The following is an 18,202-nucleotide window of genomic DNA, read 5'->3' as shown; positions in this document are numbered from 1 at the left end:
TGCCAGACTCTCCTTGAATTTGCAAAAGTATTAAATTACTATCAGTAGAAACTCAGTTCACTGTCAGCTGGCAAACTTCATCAGATTACTTAGAAACACGGGTTAATATTTATCAACCTCATTCTGAGAAGGTGAAATTATAGCCTTCCCAGAATGGAAAAGAGAAAAAGAGAGTACATGTCACAGTATAAACTCAGATACCAAGGTGCATCCATTACAGTTCACCTGCCACCCTGTTTTTAATCTTGTCCTTTCAATTTTTTCCCAACCAGATGATCCAGCTTCAATGATCTCTCCTAATTCCTCTTGTATACTGTCCCCAAAATTAACTGACATTATGGAGTCCAGTCATATCCATTCCCTACTGGCTACAGAATAAATTTCAAATTCTTTAGAATGACAAAAATTGATCCAACCTAATTTTTTTCCTGATTTATCTCTTATTTCACTCTGTTTTTATTCACATTGCATTTTTCTCTTTATATTTTAAAACTGTGGTGAAACACATATAATGGAAAGTTTACCATCTCAACCTTCCTAAGTGTACAGTTCAGTGACATTAAGTACAGTCACATAGTTGTGTCAGTTTCATTGGATTTTAAATCATTAGTAATTTCTCTAATACTTCTAGCACTTTATTGCCTGGGTCACACCTATATTTATGTGGTTTCTGCTGGTCTCCTGAAATGCCTTTCCTTTTCCTTAACAATTAAGATCCTAATATCATGAAAGGCTAGTGCTCAGATCCTACCTTTTCCTTTAGGCTCTTTTGAAACCTTATCTGGGAACAGGAGGTCAGGTCTGTTGCTAGGTAACACATTGCTTACAGGAAAAAAAACACTTCTCCTGGGCAAATTGCCTCTGGACTATAAGACTTATAGGTGGACCTTAAATATATAATGGGGATGTGATACTTGTCCTTATGCAGGTTCCTTGCAGGGACACTGGATACTAAGTTACAGAATTGTTACAGGAGATACCACTGCTTCTGGGGTATAAAGCTTTATAAGCCAGGACATTCCTACACCTATCAATATGGCTCTAGTCTTTTTGACTCTGCAATAATACTTGGAGGTTAAAGACTGATATTTCTATTGAAATTGGAATGCCTATGCAGGAGAATTCTGAAGCTGCCATGCTGGTCAGCAAGCTCTCTTGTATTACAGGCTTCCAGGTAAATCTAAGCCAGTGTGACTCAGTATCCTCAGGCAATGGGCAGTTGGACCTAAAAAAGTCTTCGGTTGTGAGCTGCATCTTTATGTGGAAATATCACACTCAAATACTAACACCCCTTACATGGCTGGCTTTAAAATCACTGGGAACCATGCACCGGGCTGCAGTTATACAGCATTTTCCTACCTTTGGAAGGAGCTGGATGGCCTGTAGAATTCTCTGTCTATGCCCAGAATTAAGGATTCCAATTTCCAACAAATCCTGATCTTCCATAACATTGCTTCCCTGAAATAAAAGCAGAAATGTTACAACTTAAATTAGGTACTTAGTCTGCAGGTAGATAAAGATGAATTCAGTACAAGGAAAAATAACCAACAGATAATCTGATTTTTATAAATGAGTCATTGTTCCTAGAGGGTGAGGATAGAGTAGTCACCTGTGCTACTGACATGAAGGCTATTAGAAAGCTTTCCTCCCTTCACAAATGTGTCTCATGCCTCGTTATTTATGGTTGAATTAAATGTTCTGGAGATTCATTCATGTGACTGAAAACTCTTGCTGCAAAACTGCAAATGCTTCTAGGAAGAGTTGCCATTTAGGACTATCAGTGACTTCTACATTGATGTGAATGGAGCCATTATTTAATTCTCCCTGAAAACAGATGTTGTGATGACAGAAAAATGAGTGTATATCAGGCAGGGTAAAAGTGAAATTAGTAATTAATTTGAAAATATTGAATGCCAGACGCCTGATCAAGATGTGAGAATAGAACAATGAATAAGATGCGGTGCCCTGTCCATAGGGTCCTTTATTCCTTTCAGTCCAATGATAGAGATGGATTAATGGCTGTGGATGTGCTATGATGATGACATTTCCTTGGGATTCCAGAGGGGATCTAGGATATGTTTTTTTTTTTTTTTTAATCTGAAGGGTGGTTAGAGTTAGCACCCAAAGAAGGAAGGACAAAGGGGAAATTACTGTGCAATGACCTGTTAAAAAAAAAAAACACAATATACTCAGAAGCATAATGTTCTGGGATAAGCTGAAGACGCCAAAGGCAAGGATGCAAGGGAAGCAGAGTCTAGACCACCAGATACTGCATGCCAGGCTGAGGATGAGTTAGACTTCATCCTGACCATCACAGGAAGCTGTGTTCAAAGTTAAAGGAAAAAAAAAGAGAGTTATATCATGAGCTTCTAAACTGGGAAAGATCACTTTGGTTTCTGTGGCTTAGCTCCTTTCCTATAAAATGACAAAATAGAGCCACATAATCTCCAAAAAAAGGATCAGTCCTGAAATTCTGATTTCAATGATTACTTTATATCTGTGATTACTACTTAAACACAGAAATCGCTCATTTTATCCTAAACTTTTTACCTTTCAAAATTCATGAGCTAGAGTTTCTCTTTAAAATGAAGAGTGTATGAAGTCAAAGAATGCAGAGTGCTATTTTTCTGGATAAACCAAACTCTTATTAATATGCAAAACAAAACCATTTATGAACAGAAATGACAGAATGCCTGTTTATGGAGAGTGAGTGGTATTCAAAGCCAGAGAGAATGAACCGGAAAGGGCAATCCTAGAGCCTGGAGACTATGCAGAGACCACTGTGGTTGTTCTAGAGATGTTGAGTGCTTAGAGTGAGGAAGTGGTCTTGGGAAGCAGAAAGAAGTGGGTGGATTGAAAATTATCAAGAGGTTTGACTTAGAGATGGAATGTGTGGGATGATGGAGAAGGGCAGAATAGACAAGTGTCTCCAGGCCCCGGGCAGTGGGTGCATCTGGATGCCTTTTTTTAGATAACAAAGGAAGAGGAGGAGGAGCAGCCTACCATGGCACAAATTGAGACCAATGCCTTTCCCTGGATGAGGACAGAATAGTTGGATATAAACAATTTAATATCAGATTACATTGTAAATGGATAATTGACTGTTCTTAGAAGGATTAACATCATTAGAATGATACCATGGCTAGGGATTTAGAACTGGCGATCACTGCACAAAAACATTCCACCCACTCATAGTATCATTCCTGTGCCTAAGCCACCCAGACTGTCTCAGAGGAAGCAGCACGAATCAGGTACATAGCTGCATGATAATGGAAAGCCTAACGAAAAACAAATAAAGCCCTCTTGGCAATATGCCACAAGAAACACTGCTCTCAAGAAATTACTCAGTGCATACAATAGAGCATGGCTAAGAATATAAATTATTTCTTTTGGGGAAAATGTTATTATTTTCAGAAATGGACTAGTGCAGCATGAGCAGGATATGTGATAACATTCTGACTTTGACTCTTCCAAGCATTCTCCGAAGGAGTTATCCAGCCCTTAAAACCTATTTGGTCATCTGTTGGTTTGGACATTACAACCAGGTTTTCCATTACACTCAATTACCAGCCCACATCTCCAGCTCATGTCAAGTACAGGGCCTGGTTACTTTGTACAAACACAAAACATTCCAGGGTTTGTTGATGCAGGAGTTACTATCTATAGGTAATGTGGAGAACTAGAGTTTAGTGCTTGAATACTGAAATGACAGGAACAACCAAATCCTTAAAGACCACAGCTCTTCCTGTGTGCCACCAGGATACTGTCCTGTCTATCTGAAGGAAGGGAGGATGTTTTTTGAATTGTAGGAAGGAAGTAGAGCATATTTAAAGAAGCAGATATTAAGTACCTAAATTTTTTTCTCTTTAGGTCAAACTTACTAGTGTGTAAGATAATTACCACATTTTGAAAAATGAGTGACAATTATGGGAAGCATAATGTAAATTGTGAGAATGTGCTCAAGGGGAAAAAGTATTAATTGGAGAATGTACAGAAAAGCGTTCATGTTTGCCAAAGATGCATGCTGGGAGAAATTCCCTATTTTCTCTCTTTCTGTAATGAATAGGAAGACCAAAAATACCATGATATGCATTCAGTTAGTCTTTTGTCCAAAGAACAGGGGACTAGGAATCCAAGACCTGGGTCTGAATCATGGCAGGGTCATTTTGGGTAAGTCAGATATATTCTTTCTAGGCTTCATGGTCCTTACTCATAAAATTTAATGAATATGTATTCAGTTAAAAATGCCGTGATTTAAGTTATATTTGACTTTTGATTAGTATAATTATATATAATTATAGATCATATATTTTGAAATTACATTTCAGTGTTTTGGAATTTATAACCTAAAGTTAGCTTTAAGAAGTGATTATAAGGAAGTTCAAGAATACATTTTTTTTTTACAAATCAATCTCAATTGATTATTATACAATTATACAATTTCTCAGAAATGAAATTACATTCATTGTATGTATTATGGATTCTTATGGCTTTTCAGAGAAAAAAAATCAAATGTTTCAAACCTTGTAACTTTCTCACCATTTCTTTGGCCCTTGGGTAACAGCTGCACCATCAAAGGCACCATCAAGGGTGCTTTCCCCTTCTTCCCAGGGAGCTGCAAGTTATTTTCACCTTATTACTTGCCTTTACTAAATGTTAGAGAAACTCATCTTAACTCATTTTTCTCTACATCCTCTACCCATTTCTCACAAAATGGCCAAATCACTGGTTTTTGGAGCACAGTTCCATTATGTCCATCTATTGCTTAACCAACTACCCACATCAGTGTACTTTCCACCTTCTCACCTCCCTGGTGCACTCACATCTCCCAATTTACTCAACTCACCACAATAAGCTTTTTTTTTTTTTCTTTTTAAAGATTTATTTGTTTTATTTAAAAGGCAGAGTTACAGAGAGACTAAGGCAGAGAGAGAGAGAGAGAGAGAGTCAGTCAGTCTTCCATCTGCTGGTTCATTCCCCAGTTGGCTGCAATGGCCAGAGCTGTGCCAATATGAAGCCAGGAGCCAGGAGTTTCTTCCGGGTCTCCCACATGGATGCAGGGGCCCAAGGCTTTGGGCCATCTTCTAATGCCTTCCCAAGCAATAGAAGAGAGCAGGACTGAAAGTGGAGCAGCCAGGACTTGAACTGGCACCCATATGGGATGCCAGCATTGCAGGCAGCAGCTTTACCCACTATGCAACAGTGCTGGCCCCCACAAGAAGCTTTTACCCTCAACAGAATTTCCTTGTCAAATGATAAGCATGACCTTCCAATTGACAAATCTAGTGGATTCTTTTAAATCCTGATTTCAAGTATTCATTAGTCACACATAGCTAATGACAGCCCAATTGGGCAACACAGATATAGAATATCTCTATCATTGTAGAAAGTTCCAATAGAAAGTAGCGTTCTACCATTATAGATAATGTAGTGAAATCATGTAGATGCGGCAAAAATGGGATAGTAAAAAGAAATCAAAACCAGGTGTCAGAAGTACATTCTTAGATATAATTAGTCATGTATATTTTAGGATCTTTAGCAAATTCTAATTTTTCAGTCATCTAAACAAATTGGAAGCTTGTTCTCCTTTTTTTTTTTTTTTTTTGACAGGCAGAGTGGACAATGAGAAAGACAGAGAGAAAGGTCTTCCTTTACCGTTGGTTCACCCTCCAATGGCTGCTGCGGCCGGTGCGCTGCGGCCAGTGTACTGCGCTGATCCGAAGCTGGGAGCCAGGTGCTTCTCCTGGTCTCCCATGTGGGTACAGGGTCCAAGCACTTGGGCCATCCTGCACTGCCTTTCCGGGCCACAGCAGAGAGCTGGCCTGGAAGAGGGGCAACCGGGACAGAATCCGGTGCCCTGACCAGGGCGGAGGATTAGCCTATTGAGCCGCGGTGCCGGCCTTGTTCTACTTTCACTAGTGGTTATTATGGGGCTAGAAATCTATGCTATGAAAATGACAAATCTAATTGATACATTATTTTCTTGGCAACCTGCCAGGTACCAAGGTGTCCAGGGAATAATAATCAATAGAAAAAGTTGTTTAGTTACTGACTTATTAGGATGAACAAAGGCTCAAGGTGGCATTTTTAGAACAGCTATCCCTTAACAGACAAGGCATGTCTGATCCAGGGGGTATTTGTTGCTTTTTAAAATTATAGAATGGGGCTGGCACCGTGGCTCACTTGGTTAATCCTCCGCTTGCAGTGCTGGCATCTCATATGGGCGCTGGGTTCTAGTCCCAATTGCTCCTCTTCCAGTCCAGCTCTCTGCTGTGGCCTGGGAAGGCAGTGGAGGATGGCCTAAGTGCTTGTGCCCCTGCACTCACATGGGAGACAAGGAGGAGGCACCTGGTTCCTGGCTCCTGGCTTTGGATCGGCGTAGCTCTGGCCATAGCGGCCATTTGGGGAGTGAACCAACGGAAGGAAGACCTTTCTCTCTGTCTCTCTCTCTCTCATTGTCTGTAATTCTACCTGTCAAATAAAAAAATAAAAAAAATGAAAATAAAATAAAATTATAGAATGAAGAAAAATCACCTATTTGTGTACTGATAGCTGAAGTTCCTTTGATGATGGGGAGAATATCCTGTATATTTTGGATATTGGATATTTTTCATCTGTGATAGACTAATAACATGAACAATTAGAAGCAGTGTTTTATATTTAATGACCCATTAGAAATAGAACAGCTCTTTATTGAAATCATCTCTCAAAAATATCTGTACTAATGGCTCTGTCTCTTAGAACTCCAGCTCAAAAAATAATCCTATTTTCATAAGCTTAATATCACATCATATTCTTTAGAAAATTTTCCTTAATGTTACACATGATATAGAATGTTACAGAAACATATTAATGACTGTAGGGACCTGGTTTCTTCTAAATAGAAGAAATTGGATTGGATAACATTATTTACACTCTTCATTCAGTCCAAGATGAAAAAAAATCAAGAGGATACTGTTAATTGAGGAAAATTGCTTTTACTCTATAATTAACTAAATTAGCTTCATTACTACTATTTGTATGGCCTTAAATATTTAAAATAGGATAGATGTATACTAGAGTGACTAATATCTTGCAAACATACAGGAAAACCCCACAAATTTTATTATTACTATTTTTAGCAGTATAAATAAGATGACAGCATATAACTATACATAATTTTTTTTGAATAACAACACTACCTCTTCGTATCTATAAAAGCTTTGAGTTGGTTTGGTATCAATTTACAATTAAACTCAATGCATGTCTTCTCCATATGATTATGATAATAATTATTGTGATACATACAATAGTTATAATTCTATCATTGCCAGAACAAAGCTTTATTTAGTCAATCATACAGGAATATGATCATATAATGGATGATGTATTTCTTCCAATTTTAATTCCCTTGTTCACTCTAATAAAATGGCAGTGGAAGCAAATTTTGGAGTTTCTTTTTTATTTTAAACCTTACTATCTTAGTCTTTTAATTAAATGTATTCTGTCTGCTGAAATGAAATTTCTAGTGGACATCTTAACTAAATTTTCATATTTTTAGCTTGTGAGGAAGGTCTTCTGGATTCTTCAGACCACATATATTATCAATTCAAATAAGCCATTATATCACTGAGCACTAAATTAGAGAATATCTCATATGTAAGTTGCATATTCTAATAAAATAAGTTATAGATAGACATCTTTTTTTTCAAATTTTCTTTCCAGTTTGATTCATGGTTATACTACCTCTTCTCCTATTTAAAGATTTATTTATTTATTTGAAAGGCAGAGTTACAGAGAGGCAGAGGCAGGGAGACAGAGAGAGGTCTTCTATTCTCTGGATCACTCCTCAGATGGCTGCAACGGCTGGAGCTGTGCCAATCTGAAGCCAGGAGCCAGGAGCTTCCTCTGTGTCTCCCACGTGGGTACAGGGGCCAAAGGACTTGGGCCATCTTCTACTGTTTTCCCAGGCCGAAGCAGAGAGATGGATCAGAAGAGGAGCAGTTGGGACTTGAACTGGCGCCCACATGGGATGCTGGCAATGCAGGTGGCAGTTTTACCAGTTATGCCACAGTGCCAGGCCCTAGACTTATGTTTTAACATTAGTGTTTTATAGCTAACATGACTACAATGACTTCTCTCTCTCTTTTTTTTTTTTTTTTTTGGACAAGCAAAGTGGACAGTGAGAGAGAGAGAGAGAGAGAGAGAGAAAGGTTTTCCTTTACCATTGGCTCACCCTCCAATGGCCGCTGCAGCTGGCGCACCGTGCTGATTTGAAGCCAGGAGCCAGGTGCTTCTCCTGGTCTCCCATGCGGGTGCAGGGCCCAAGGACTTGGGCCATCCTCCACTGTACTCCCGGGCCATTGCAGAGAGCTGGACTGGAAGAGGGGCAACCGGGACAGAATCCGGCGCCCCGACTGGGACTAGAACCTGGTGTGCCAGAGCCACAGGCAGAGTATTAGCCTATGGAGCCACAGCGCCGGTCGTACAATGACTTTTCTATTGCCAATTTTTTCCTCTTTATTTTCAAAAACTATTTCTCTTTAGAAACATCTTAAGCTACAGAGAAAAAGGAGGAATTTAAGCAACCAGGTGTTCATTTGTTAATGTATTGTGCACAGTTTCTTGATATCATAAATTATAATTATGATTCATTTGAAACATGTATTCACATAGACTTTAGAATTATATATATTTATAAAAGATTGTAAAGTTACTTATTTATACGGCAATTTGTACTGCCTTTGTGTAAAAATTTCATAGTTATAGGAGAAGGAGCTTATTTTCCATTTTAAAATATGTTAACTTGCAGTTCCTCCAGGCAAAAAGAAAAGTTGATGTGAACAAAACTTATTTGTATGTTCTTACTTTTCTCCAGTACATACATGGGTAATTTTAAAAAGTTCACAGAAAGTAGAATATAGTATATTTTGGGACAAAAAAACATTTGAAATCCACTAACATGTTTTTCATAATATATATATTTTATAAATTTTCTGAAGATTCCTATATACATGGGTTTCAAAAACATTTTGCCCCTATTGTTTTAAACCCATTTTGCATTAAAATTAAAAAAAATATATTTATTTTTATTTTAGAGAAGAGAAAGAGACAGAAAGAAAGTTGTAGAGAGATCTTCAACTGCTGGTTTACTCACCAAATGCCCACAACAGCCAGGACTGGGCCAGGCTTAAGCCAGGAGCCCAGAGGAGCTCAGTGCTCGTACATGGGAGTCACGGGCCCAAGCGCTTGAGCCGTCATGGCTGCCTTCCAAAGCATACATTAGCAGGAAGCTGGATTAGAAGTGGAGGACTCAGGATTTGAACTCATACACTCTGATATGGGACATGGGCTTCCCAAGCAGTGTCTCAACCTCTGTGACAAATGCCTATCCCAATTTTTCATGATGTTTTTGATGTACCCATGTGTGTATGTGTGTGTGTGTGTGTGTATAAGGATTATGAATACTTTCTTCTTTCAATATTCACATCAATAGCAGTTGGTCAAGTTAGTGTGAATTGCACACTTAATAGGTTCTTATGGGACAGGCATTTTCTACAGCCTCATATATATTACCTTATTTAATTCTCACACTACTTTATGAAGCAGGTACTGAAATAATTTGCTCCCATAGCTAGAAGCCTTTCTCATAACTTATCCACATCACCTCCAATGGTGTTAATGTAGGGGAGAAAAGTGTTTATTTAAAAAAGGGGGGGGTTAAAATAATCCATTTATATTTTTTACTCAATCAGCCATATGAAATTCATATTTGAAAGCAAGTATTGCAACCTATTTCATGTTGGGGGTCACAGAATTTATGCAAAAATGAATCCTCCTCTATGGAGGAGAACTTGCAAAGTTGTCTGACCTATTCTTTCCTGCTCTGCTCCAGTCCTTTCTGTTCACTGAATCATGGAATCAAGGTTGGCAGAGACCTGGGTTGGGGGGCGGGGTGTTTCCAGCCTGAATGTTCCCTAACTCACCACAAAGCTCTAACTTCCTTTTCAAACGTGGTGTCTAGTTGGCTTTACACCTTCCCCAAAGGGGTAGGGCGGATATTAAACGCTTTAAATGGTCTTTCTCAGCAGCTGAGCTTGAGCAGGGAGTGTGTCTTGGATGGGGGGGACCCCTATAATCCTACTCCTTTAGCTCCCACTGTGATGCAGACTGAGTGCGACAGGAGAGCTATTAGAAGAACAGGCCAAGAGCTGAGATGAAAGGAAAACAGTTAGCAGCTGTCCTGTGTCCTTTTCCAATCACAAGCTGTGGAGTTAAATGTTTTTCCCCTCGGGTAGGCTGTATGTAATCTTGGCAGGTATTTGGATTTTATTCGTCTATCTGATATGCAGAACATTTCCCAGTGCATAAGAGAAAAGCGAACAGCAATTAGGTTAGTCTGGGCAGCCTGCTCCAATAGAAGGGGAACATGGCACCTTTGTATTTACAGTGGGTTTCTCTTACAATTGATACCTCATTGGTGATGCAGAGCTCCAAAAGGAAGTGCTCTTTTGTGGAGGAAGCAAGAAGAACTTGAATTTGCTGTTGGATATATGTTCAACACAACCATGCATAATGAGGCAGGAAAAAGTGGATAGAGAGATTAATATTCACTGGCAGGGATTAATATGCACTGGCAGCTATCATGAAGCATTCACTGTATTCCAAGCACTTCGTTTACTTTGTTTACTTTATTTATAAGGCTTACAACAAATTTGTAAGATAGATGGCATTATCTTTCTTCTATAGATGAGGAAACCGAGTCTTGGATATGTGAAACCATTTTGTCATGTTCAGGATTAGTGTCAGACGGATCGGGGATCAGCATTTTATGCTGTCATACCCAGACGCTGCTGCTTTCTCTCTGCAGAAAGGCAGCCAGTGTGGAGCAGGAGACCCTTTCTGGAGAGAGATTCCAGCGAACAGATGTGCAACACTGCAGCTCACACACAGCCTTACATACACATCGACAGGCCACTGAGAGAAACAGCCAGAGTTTCCTGCAACACATCTTATTTCAGATAAGTTATTTACCTTCTGAAAGGTCAAGCAGCTATCTTTCCAAGATACCTCATTGTAATCCAGAACCAAGAATAATAAAATGACCCAGGTAGGGGCCGGCATATGGGTGCTGGTTCAAGTCCTGGCTGCTCCACTTCCGATCTAGTTCCCTGCTTTTTCCCTGGGAAAGCAGGGGAAGATGGCCCAAGTACTTGGCCCCTACACCCACGTGGGAGAACTGAAATAAGCTCCTGGCTCCTGGTTTTGGACTGGCCCAGCTCTGGCCATGTCAGCCATCTGGGGAGTGAACCAGTGGATGGAAGCTTCTCTCTCTCCCTCTCTGCCTCTGCCTTTCAAATAAATAAATAAATCTTAAAAAGATAAAAATAAAAAGTGATCCAGGATGGTTTTGGCTAAAACATCAAATAACTTGCCATGTCCTAAGCAGGGACTATGCTGGGAGGTAGAAATGATGGCATGACATCAGTGTGACCTGCTCTTCTGCAAAGCCTTGACAAACCACCAAACTGGCCAACTGGGAAGATGATGATCTCAGGGTCAGGGCCATGTTTGGGTCACTTTCCTTTAGGTCTTTTTTTTTATTATCAAAGCCATAATTTAAAACAGAAGATGTCTAGAAATGAATTAAGGTATAAGATGTCGAATGAGTGAAGGATAGTTGAGTCCCTTATTGAATGTGCCCTGAATTTAGAGAAAAGGAGACAGCCCAAGAAGGCTGTCTGGGCTGAGGCGGTGTGATAGTGAAAGCAGATAATTTAGCCCTCTGGGAACTGGAAGAGCAACAACAAAAACAAGTAACTCATTAGTCCATCTAAGAGATGGTTGTCCTCAAAGAAAAGACATCTCCTGACTTAAGGATGACGGGGTCTCCTGACCTTGAAGACTATGTTTAGAAACAGCTATATAAACTTAAGAGGAAAGGAGCAAACATGAAAAGACACAGGGGCATGGACGAAAGGAGAGAAATCATTTATTCTTTAAGGTGTAGATGAGAGTAAGGGGACTAGGGCTGCTTGATAAAATACAGAAATTTAACTGGCATTGTGTATTGTCATTAGCTTCATCTGGCAGCCTTAGGCAGGAGGGTCACTGAAAGGGGAAATGAGCTGGCAGAGTCCAGTCTTGAGTTACTGCTGAAGCAGGAACTGCTACTCATTCATTTATTTAACATATATTTGTTCAGGCAATACAACCTGAGCATTTACTCTGTACCAAGCACTGGGCTATGGTTATTTATTTTTTTAAAGATTTATTTATTTATTTGAAAGTCAGAGTTACACAGAGAGGAGAGGCAGAGAGAGAGGGAGAGAGAGAGGTCTTGCATCTGCTGGTTCACTCCCAATTGGCCGCAAAGGTTGGAGCTGCACTGATCTGAAGCCAGGGGCCAGGAGCTTCTTCTGGGTCTCCCAGGCAGGTGTAGTGGCCCAAGGACCTGGGCCATCTTCTACTGCTTTCCTAGGCCATAGCAGAGAGCTGAATCGGAAGTGGAGCAGCAGGGTGTTGAACCAGCGCCCATATGGGATTCGGCTCTTCAGGCCAGGGGCGTTAACCCACTGTGTCACAGTGCTGGCCCTTGGGCTGTGGTTCTGAGACACATACACTGAGAACAGGACAGATATGGTCCCTCTACTTTTAGAATTTACAATTTATGAGGGAAAACAGGACTATAACTAAAAGAAAAATTATACAAATAACTATTTGGAAAAGTTTTATGAATATTTGCAATATACCAGGCACCACTGAGTGCTTTGCCTTGCTTATTGCCTATGAGAATTTCCAAGGTTTGTACAATTATTATCTTATTTACAGATTTAGAATTGGAAGCATACATAAGACAAGAATGAAATCCTGTCATTTGTGGCAACATTGATGGAGATAGAGGATGTTATATTAAGTAACATAATCCAGGCATAGAGAGACAAATATCACAGGTTTCTCCTCATATGTGGAAGCTAAAAATGTTGATTTTTATAGAACTTGAGAGTAGAATAGTTGTCACTGGTGACCAAGAAGGGTAAGGCGTGTGTGTGGAGGAATGATAATGGATACAAAAATACAGTTACACAGGAGGCTTACATGCTAGTGTTCTACAGCCCAGTAGGGTAGCTTACAGAAATCTATTATATATTTCATAAAAAACCAGAAGAGAGGAGTTGAAAAGTTCCCAACACAAAGAAATGATAGATATTTAAAGAGATGGAAGTGCTAACTACCCTGATTTGATCACTATACATTACATATGTGTATAGACTTATCACACTGTACTCCATAAATACATACAATTAAAAAGAATTAAAGAAGCCCAACATTTGCCCAAGGTCTCAGCTGATAAAATTGCTACTTATGAATTTAATAGAATGCTAAGATTAAAAAAGAAAAAACTAAACAATAAAGGAAGACCTGTACTAGGAAGACTAGTCAGGATTCCCCGGTACCCTGGGATGTCTTTGGTGGGCAGTGACCGGTAGCTACTCCATTGAAACAGCTGACAGATGGACTATTCGTGACTTTGCTACACATTTATTTTTGGTTTGGTTTTGATTTTGAAGACATTTTTCTTGAGATGTCTTTAGGATAAAAACATTTCTCCCACCATGAAAACTTTGGTTTGCCTTATTCATTTTCCAAAATGTAGATGGTAGGAAAAGTTGCTCACATCACAACACTGGAGTTAAGAGTAAGGACATGATCATTGTGGATATAAAGGCAGGCGGCTAACCCAACTAACAGGTTATACTGAAAGCTGAACAAGATCACAGTCACAAAATCTTCTGAGCTACTTGGAGCCTTGAGTGGAGTATAGCGGAAAATTCTGTACAATGTACACACACATCTTTGTCTTTCATTTGGCATCTATACCATGAAGGACACTTTAATTTTTTCCACCATTTTTTTCATTGAATAATGTTACTCAACCTGAAAGGGATATAGCAGAGATAAGATAAGATAAGATAAGATAAGATGATAAAATAAAATAAAAGGGAGTGAATGCTATTAAATGTCCCCTTCTCTACTTTTTCAAAGAGGATCTGGATTTTATTTCTAAAGTATGCAATGGGTACTAGAAGCATCATCCTCCTATTGATTTAAATGTGACATGAGCACATTGTATCTAGGTTATAGCTAGATTATCTTGTTCTTCCTACTTGACATTCTATAAGGGCAATTCAAACAATTCATGGAAAAATGGAATTAAAAGACACAGTTATTTTGGGGCAAAAAATCTTGAAATCTATACATTTTCTGTTTCTTTCATGATATGAGTTTTCCAGGAACTTCCTGAAGATACCTTATTGTGCCTTGTCACCTTTAGGGCTGCAATCTTCTTGGGAAAGAGGATAAAGCCATAAACATTTTTGCACCTTCCTTAACACTTGTTTGCTAAGTACTGAATAAAATTAAATCTTTAAAGAAGGAAGGTGTAAGTAACAACACAAGCATAGATTTATAAAAAGAAACATTGTAAAGAACACAAAGTTAAGTAAGTTTGTAGGAAGCAGATTAAAAAGTTTGAGCAGGAAATTCTAATATGCAGGGTGTCTGATGTGTTTTTCCCCTTTAGTTGAAGGAAAGATAAAGATGGAATTGCCGGTACACCATAACACCAAAATGTTCTTATTTTCTTTTCAGTTTTGCAAATTCTCATTATTTGATTTTCATCCAGGACTGTCAGTTGAGACATCTGATAATCCAAAAGCATTCAGAGAATTAGGATCCCATATGGCTCAAAAATATTTCCTATCCGGCAGGAAAAAGAGAACATACTGTGAAAATAATACTGGTATATCCTTCAATTTATGTGTGCAAGGAATACAAATGAATTTAGATCATTATTCACAGCACAATGATTATAATAATCATCAGGATCAATTATAACAACCAAAATAAGAAGAGTATGCAGGTTTTCATGATCACGCTGCATTGTGAAAAATCAGAAGTACATTTCAAAGCAACCAACAGCAATGGAGCTATGTTTTATCTAGCAGAGATGACATTCATTAGAAAGTAGCACCGAATCAGGAGTCCTGACTGATAACTAATTAATTGTGCAAACCTGAAAAAGTCATTTATATCCTTAGACCTTAGTTTTTCTCAACTGAACAATGAGAGGGTTGGACCAGATGTTCCCTCTAATGCAGCATCTGTTCTGGAAGTTCTAACAAAGAATGTATCTGCTTATATTGTGTGAAGAATACTTAATTTTTATTTTTAGTGAAACCTCATTTTCTTCAAATGAGTGTTCAGTATTGACCTCTCTCTCTCTCTCTCTCTCTCTCTCTCTCTCTCTCTCTATATATATATATATATATATATATATATGTAATAGAGAGGAAGGGGACTTTGCTTCAGTCATCTCATTTGACCAATTGAATTAATAATAATATTAATAATAATTTTGATAATGACTATTATTCGCTGAGAGTTAACTGTGGGTCAGACGCTGTGCTTTAATCTTTGGAACCATTCTATACACCAGATAGTACTGTTGCAATCTCCATGTAACAGATGAGAAGACTGAAGAACAGAAATACTTAGTAACTTGACTGAGGTCACACAGAAAGTGGCCAGACTGCTGGGGTGACCAAGGTTGCAGTAAGTAGATGTGAGGATCCGATGCCGCCCGCCTCCCTCGACAACTAGATAAGTGTGTTCCACACAGAATCGCTTTGTGGAAATCTGAGGGATGGAACCTCTCCCTCTAGACTGGTGTTCATCATTAACCCTCTTTCCTACAGCCTCTAACAAAGAACTGAAGATCAATATAAAGAACAAGGAATTTGGAGCTCCTGAGTCCATGTTTCACCCCTGCCCTTTAACAGCAAGGAGACTCTGGGCCATTGAAGTTTTTTCTTCATCTGTAAAATGGGGTGAACAATAATGGTGACCTTTCAGGGATGTGGTGACATAATGTTGATTAACTTTATAAAGTACATTTGCTAAAAATAAAGTGTGTCTTTTAGAATCAATTTTTTTTTTTTTACATTTAAAGAACTTAGCACTGTAAATCTCCCAGTTTCATGCTGCTTTTGCCAGAAATAGTCTATTCTGAAAGAGGCAGCATGTGCGGTGGAAAACATGTAGGATTTATTCCTAGCTCTGCCATTTACTTAACTTTGTGGCCTTGGGCAAGTCACTTAATTGGGCGACCCGCAGGGCCCCCTATTCAAAGGGCCCTGCGCTTGGGTTTAATGTTCTGTGTTTGCTCTCTTGAAATTATTAATAACTTTTTCTTTGAATTCATGTTTGGTGAGTGAAGTCAGATGGGACAGTGGCACATGTGCTGGGGCCTGGCAGCTCAGCTTCCTGAGCCCTTGCCCCTATTCCTTCTCCTGATGCCTTGTGTTGGGGGAAATCTTTTCACAATTCCCAGGTGCCTAGGCTCTGCCCCATCTCCCCTTCTCCTTCTAGCTCTGAGACGGCTACAGTCCTTCAGTCCTTACAGGAGGCTGGGTATTGGCAGATGTGAACCATCCCTGCCCTCACAGGCAGCTCCATGGTGCATCCAGTACCAAGCATTCTCTGATGGAGAGATTTAAAAATCCCTGGCCATGAGGGGCAGGTGGTGCCCATCTGCAGGGCTTGGGGTGATGAGCCCTGGGAAAGAGAGATGTCACCAGACCCTTCCCTGGCCAAGGCGCTACATCTGTTAGTGCTCTGAGAAGAATGGAAGGGACAAGGGAAGATGTGGTGGACGTAGGGCCGTGAGGGACCTGTGCCCTGGGAAGGTGTCAGTCTGCACTCTCCCTACAAGAACCCCAGGCCTGGGAACGTGCCTGTGGTTGGCTCCATGTCTGGGAGTATTCTTTCTCCTTCTAATGTTCCTGAGTTTGACTTTTGTCTTGTCATTTTTTTGGATTTTAGCCAGCTCAAGATATTCTTTGGATGAGAACCACAAGACAGGAAATGTGTAGCTTTGGTGATCCTGCATAAGAGTTTAAATGCTTGTTTTGCATTTAAAAGCAGCATTGTACAATATATAAATGAATGGCAAAATTCATGCTAGCATAACATAATATTTTGATTTTTCTCTACTTAGAAGACTGAATAGTGAATAAAAAATAAAAAACAGATTGAAAGTCAAAAGAGAGAGACAGAGACAGAGAGAAAGAGAAATCACAAAGCAAAGGGGAAAGCATTGCATATATTTTAAGGGCACATTTTGCCCTGCTCTTTGAGTAAGAGGCTCCACATTTTCATTTTCATTCTGTACCGGGCCCTGCAGATTCTATAGCTGGCTATGTTTCCAGGCTGTAAACTCTGCATAATCACTTCTCCTTGCACTCACATGAGAGTGCTTCAGAAAGTTCATCGAAAATGGAATTAAAACATAAGTAGATTTTGGTGCAAAAAATTTTTTTGAAATTCATTCATCTTATCGCTTCTTGGCCTTTTGGCTAAGATCAAGATCAAGTGAAATTCATTCATCGTTTTTACATGAGACACATGTTACATGAACTTTCTGAAGCAGGGTCACATCTGTAGCAACTCTGCTTGCAGCTATAAGCCCAGTGAGGGAATATGGTTGGATTGACCCAGAAACAGCTCACTAATCAGTTTTCTGTGGATTCTCCTACTTTTCCATGTGTGTAGAAGAAGAAATGGAAGCCACTCCCTTGGGAACTATGGAGGTCATTCAACGTTAATAAGCTTGATGCCTCATTAGATGCTAACAAGGCACAATTTCATTTTTTTAGTTCTAGGGGTTGGCTTAAAAGTTATGGGGGCAATGAGAAATATCAAAACTTGCCTGGGGAATAATCTTCATTTATTCACCCTTTCCTTCATTTATTATACTATGATCTTACATTTACTGAGTGCTTACCATAATGCACATACTTTGTTAAATTTTTGAGAGTTCCAAAATAATTAAGACATTTTCCTGAAGGAGTTAAAAGTCAGGATGAGGTAGGGGTGCAGGTAGAAGACAAGCACATAAATAGATATTTTAATATAGCAAGGATGGTGATTATCAAATACAGAAAGAAGATTCCTGCAGCATACAGATATGGATCGGGAAAGATATTTCATTGAAGGTAACATCTCTGCTACCAACTAAGTGAAGAGTAAAAACTAACCAGGGTATAGAGAATGGTAGAGAAACAGAGAAGAGGGTATCGGTGACAGTATCAACATTGACATTGAGAAAAAGAGCGCAACTGACAGTGAAACCCAGCAATCCACTTACATTTTAAAAATATTT

At 39.2% G+C, this 18,202-nt stretch overlaps 1 protein-coding gene across 15 annotated transcripts in view; it reads right to left on the bottom strand.

Moving 5' to 3' along the window:
• The window catches only part of ANKS1B (ankyrin repeat and sterile alpha motif domain containing 1B), a 1,247,671-nt gene that overhangs the window by 351,387 nt on the left and 878,082 nt on the right, over positions 1 to 18,202 (bottom strand). For all 15 annotated transcript variants that reach the window (XM_062202004.1, XM_062202003.1, XM_062202008.1 and 12 more), the window contains one exon: positions 1,360 to 1,458. In XM_062202004.1, coding sequence (XP_062057988.1) covers positions 1,360 to 1,458 — 99 coding nt within the window. The remainder of the gene's footprint in view (positions 1 to 1,359; positions 1,459 to 18,202) is intronic.

Source organism: Lepus europaeus, chromosome 10 (genome assembly GCF_033115175.1).
Source record: "Lepus europaeus isolate LE1 chromosome 10, mLepTim1.pri, whole genome shotgun sequence".
NCBI classification, from domain to species: Eukaryota; Metazoa; Chordata; class Mammalia; order Lagomorpha; family Leporidae; genus Lepus; species Lepus europaeus.
The sequence above is the reverse complement of the archived record's forward strand: the minus strand, read 5'-3'. Positions and strand labels throughout refer to the sequence as shown.